Genomic DNA, 5,485 nt, shown 5'->3' with positions numbered 1-5,485 from the left:
ACCAGAAGTTACTTGTCCTTGTGAAAAACACGAAGGGAAGGAGGTGTTGAACAGTATTTTGCACGTATCGGTTGATAAGCTGTTTTCTCTCATTTTTAATGGCTCCGAATTTTACCAAGAGTTTCAAAAGAACAGACAAACCAAGGGTAAGTACGTCAATTTTTGCAAATGCTAAAATTATAGTTCCTGGAAATTTTAAAGATGTAAAACAAAATCCATAATTTCGCTGATGTACGAGGCTGAATCATGAATGTCTGTGAAAGTACGAGTACCCATTCTAATATTCTATTGTTGCTGGTTAGTTTGAATTACGTGGTAAAAAAAAAAATTATACAATCGACTTAATGATAACAAAAGCGTTTATTTCTTCTACTTCAAGTTCAAATTAGGCCTGTTAGCGAACATTAATAAGGCTTACTTTGTAGTAGACACTAACACAGTTTCATTTACTTGTTAATTTTCTTGCACGTATGGTACTTTTCAGATTTCTATTCAATTGCAAGTAACAAAAAACTGACTAAAAAACTGCTTAACTCAATAATTGACCATATCTACTATCGTAACTTGCATTTCATATCACTCTGATCATTTCCAGACGCTAAGAGACGTGCTCATCAGTTGACGTCAAGACTATCTCTGGCCAAAAAAAAAAAAACAAACAAAAAAACTGCATGTCTAAACTTAAAAAAAATAAAAAATAAAAGTGTCTGACTTATCTCAACACACTTCAGTCTTTTCTCAGTTTATTTCGTGTATAATGTTTTGTGTGGGTTTTCTTGTGTTGAGATATATATCATACTTTCATATTTGTGTGGAATGGAACCATTTCGATAATCAAATCAACTTTTAATTCAGTACAAGCCATTGTCTTAGTCCTTGTTTTGCTTTCAAAGCATAATAATAATAATAATTTCTCTAATATTCAAAACCAATTTTTTACGTACTGTTGTAACAACTAATGATTTGAATAATAATGTCAAAAATATCATTACCGTAACTGAAACCAGAAGAACCTAATCTTCCAAATGGAGAACTAAAACTGAGTATCCTATCTATCTATCTCTATATATATATATAGAGAGAGAGAGAGAGAGAGAGAAATTAAAATACAAAGGTCTGGCATAGCCTGATAGTTAGGGTGCTCGACTGGCAGTCTATAATCAAAGAAATACGGTTGGTGCAGTGCTTGTTTTGTATATAAGTTAACTTATTATTATGATGAATAAAGAGTGCGACACAAATGCTTGATGGGACGAATAGCACTAGATACAGATAAAATATATTAAGAGCTGATAGGTATTTAGTTGCAAGAGTGTTATAAAAGTTTCAGCTGGTATTCAGATTAGTGTTTTATACAGAAACAAATCTACACTTGATCATTTCAGCTCCCCCCCCCCCCGAAGGTTAGTGTGATAATCACCCTCCCCCCTATTCTTTGGTAAAAGATTAGCCGAAGAGTTGGCAAAGTATGGTGTTGACTAGCTGTCTTCCCTCTATCTCTGCTGAATTAGGGACGGCTAGCGCCGATAGCTCTCGAGTATCTTTGCGCCAAATTCAACACAAACAACTCTAAATATATTTGTTATATTACACCTCATTAAAATAGAATATATGTCCTTGTATAATTTAATTCGTGATTATAACCGCTAACAGAAAGTGGGAAAACTTTTAGTAGCCATACAATGTACCAGATATTCTATGACCACCAAACTTTGTGTGGCTTACTTATTGTTGTAGTATCCTACATGCTGAATAATAATGATAACAAACTATTTTAGTAGTATTTTTTATAAACTTTGAAATATTAAAAACAAACTTGTAATATCACTGGGTAATGAGAATAAATATGTTTTCATTAATAGATATTTTAGAGACAGATTGGCAGCCTTGTCAAGAAACGGGCGAAAAAACCAGACAGGTCAAATACACCGTTGCTCTTAATATCTCTTTGGCCAAATCCGCTCACGTTACCGAGACTCAGGTATGTAATGGTGTTCGGTCAAACATGTTCCATCTTAAACTTCATTTGAAAAACAAAAACCGTTAGTTTTTATACTGTCACTTTACGGTATAACTCGGTGTGAAGTGGTGAATTGAATGATACGTCAGGTGTAATTATTTTTAGTATTACTGTATTTCTTTCCAACTGCATCATAAGTTATTAGGTGATCCACAGAAACAACTACACAAAAGCTCGGAGTGGCTTTTCCTATATTAATTATATTACGAAGTAAGCATGATTACCTATCGTCTCTGATCTTGGATTATCTAGTTTGTCTTACTTTCCGCCGATTGTTCAAAACATTAACGTTTCGGCTAATACCAATAGCCAAAGAGTCCCTTCCAGGACCTGGCGTGGCTTGATGGTTAGGGCACTTGACTCGCAACCTGTGGGACACGGGTTCGAATTCCGTCACCGAATATTATCCGCCATTTCAGCCGCGAGAGCGTTATAATATATTGAGCAATTTCACTATTCGTTGGTAAAAGAATAGCCCAAGTGTTTGCGGTGGGTGGTGATGACTGGCTGCTTTCCCTCTAGTCTTACACTGCTAAGTTAGGGACGGCTAGCGCAGATAGCCCTCGTGTAGCTTTGCGCGAAATTCAAAACAAACAAACAAACTTGCTCTCAGAGTTTCACATAATCCACATTTAATTTGTTGGTTACGTGTGTGTGTGTGATTGGAATAAAGATTATTTTATGTTCACAAACATTATTTAACTCGGCTGGTAAGTAATGAATAACCAAGAACTATAAGTCTCGTGCATGAAGGTGAGCTGTTAAAGATATTTCTCACTGACAGATTATTTTATTTCCCAATAAAAGCTACGCTTTCTGGTGCATTAAACAAAGTCTGCATAAATTCTTCCCCACTTAGTTTCGCTCTTTACTTCTTTAGAGCTTGCATTCATCTGGTAGTATTAAGAAGAAACCCTGGTATTGAGGTAATGAAACATACTTCATATTAAGGCTCTTACAATGCTTGGATTTTCAAATATTTTATTTCAGTTCGCAGTAAAATAAAATATGCGTAACATTTAAAAAATTTACAATTTCACGAAACGAAATTATCTGATATTATTACAATATTGAGAACATCGTGTATAGATTACTGTTATTAGAACTGTAATATACTTTCCTCATGTTTTTTTAATCTTGATGTCAACTTTAAGCAAAGATCCTTCATCAATATTAATGAATCCAGTTTGAAAAGTTTGTTGTGCCTTTGTGGTATATTTAGAGAATTGTCAGACGTGTAATATTTTCATCTTCCAACAGACATTGACGAAAATCAGTAAAGAAGGCGTGGTGTACGTGGTCACATGCGAAGTTTCAAACACAGGAGTGCCATACAGTGACAGTTTTTGTGTTATGGCTACGTATTGTTTGATTCGAATCACCAAACAGAAATCTCGACTTAGAATTCATGGTTATGTGCATTATAAGAAGTCTTTATTGGGCATGATCAAAGGTAAGTTTACTTGTATACAATTCCTAAATGCATCAATAATAATATATTAGCTGGAATATGTTCATATGTTATGATTCGGTTTTAAATTTTATTTGGAGCATTTGTATTTTAATTCTAAAGTACGTAAGGGCCAGTTGTAATGTAAATTATTGACAATTCCAAAGTTCGTTAGATCTAGTTCTTAAATTCAATGGAGGCGGTTTTAATAGACTTTAATTTCATTTCCACAGTACATTAATTTCGATTAGAACGCAATAATTATATCTGTAAAGTACATAAATTTGAAGTACATCAGCGACAGTTCTTACGTTATTAGCGATAGTTCTATAGTACATGGTGAGTTCTAAAATGTATTAATTACTTTTTCAAATTTATTCGAAACAGAGGCCCGGCATTGCTCGCGGGTTCGAATCCCCGTCCCATGAAACATGTTTGCCCTTTCAGCCTTGGGGGCGTTACAATGTGATAGTCAATCCCACTATTCGTTGGTAAGACAGTAGCTCCAGTGTTGGCGGTGGGTGGTGGTGACTAGCTGCCTTCCATCTAGTCTTTCACTGCTAAATTAGGGACGGCGAGCGCAGATAGCCCTCGTGTAGCTTTGCGCGAAATTCACAACAAACAAACAAACAATTATTGAAAACAGTTCAGGATACATTAATTTCAGTTTAAAAGTAGATTGGGAAATGTTTTAAAGCACCTTTGTGGAAGTAATTGATAAACAAAAGAAAAAAGATAATCTTGCTATGCGCGGACATTTTTGGTTTAAAATCGGCTTCAATAAATCTTTAAGCGATGTTCAACTTCAATTCTACTAAACATATATTAAGAAACGGTGTGCATTAAGAGAATTACATTCTGTTATTCAGTGACAGCTATATCCTTAAAATAACAAATGTCTAATTCTAAGAACAAGTTTTTGAAATACAGTGAATTTATTTTTGAAAGTATATTCTGTTAATAATTTAGTAGCAAGCTGAATTTTTTTGAGAGATGATAGACCACGAAAACATGATTTGTATTTTTTTACGGAAATACTATTTGTATTTTGAAGAAAAAAAACTGTTTTTAGGTTGAAGTTTTTATGAAAAAAAAACATTTATTTCCTCGTTTAATAAAACGTAAATGTTTTTCTTTTCTTACAATTCAGTAAGCGCGATGTTTCAATTTATTTTTAAATTCTGTAGAAACAAAATATTTTGTTATATTAACTACTATGGCTTTTTATTGAGTTTTTATATTCCTGTCTGTTTACGATCTTGAATGGAGCGGAAAGGTCGATTATTAATATTAACGTTATTATAAATATTCAGGGTTGATACATCTTGGTGAAACATCAATATTGAAGTATTACCATTTTATTGAACATATTTCCCAAACTTAAATCAACAAAGTCTGACAAAATATATAGTTTTCACACTACAATACTCATAATCTGTATTTGTTTTTCAGCTATTATTGAGAAGACTACCTTCCAGGGTTTTAAGAATTTCTGTGCAGATTTAGGTATGCTTGTTCTCCGTATATGACTACCAGGAACGCTTATGTTGTATATTGTTGTTCTAACTATAAAGTAGGTACAATATAATACCAGCAAATCGTAAAGCTTAACTCACCACTGGTAACTATAGCCAGAAATACGTGGAAAATAATTTAAACCTCAGCTTTTTACGACTTATAAACGAAAGTGTGTAAGATATTTACAAATTCCACGAAGTTATGATTAGAGATCCAGGCATAACATATATTTAAATACAGGAACATTATTTGTAAATTATCAACTATCTCATTATTTTGAGATGCTGATAACGTTTCGGACTTTGTTAAAGCCTTTTTATGTTATGATATTATTGCGTTTCGGACCCATGGTGATGCCTATTTGTAGTTATGAAATTATTGCGTTTCGGACCCCATGGTGATGCCTATTTGTAGTTAGTCTGGAATGGCAACGTTTCGGACTCCATGTTGTGTGTGTGTGTGTACACACACACACACACACACACACACACACACAC

At 33.7% G+C, this 5,485-nt stretch overlaps 1 protein-coding gene across 1 annotated transcript in view; it reads left to right on the top strand.

Annotated features, from left to right (window-relative positions):
- LOC106470893 (GRAM domain-containing protein 1B-like) overlaps window positions 1-5,485 on the top strand; it is a 38,254-nt gene that overhangs the window by 19,602 nt on the left and 13,167 nt on the right. Inside the window, exons 8-11 of the mRNA XM_022399533.1 lie at window positions 6-146; window positions 1,863-1,981; window positions 3,281-3,473; window positions 4,923-4,976. Coding sequence (XP_022255241.1) covers window positions 6-146; window positions 1,863-1,981; window positions 3,281-3,473; window positions 4,923-4,976 — 507 coding nt within the window. The remainder of the gene's footprint in view (window positions 1-5; window positions 147-1,862; window positions 1,982-3,280; window positions 3,474-4,922; window positions 4,977-5,485) is intronic.

The sequence above is a fragment of the Limulus polyphemus genome, unplaced genomic scaffold (genome assembly GCF_000517525.1).
Source record: "Limulus polyphemus unplaced genomic scaffold, Limulus_polyphemus-2.1.2 Scaffold4275, whole genome shotgun sequence".
In the NCBI taxonomy this organism is placed as follows: Eukaryota; Metazoa; Arthropoda; class Merostomata; order Xiphosura; family Limulidae; genus Limulus; species Limulus polyphemus.
This window is presented reverse-complemented; position numbering and strand designations above follow the sequence as displayed.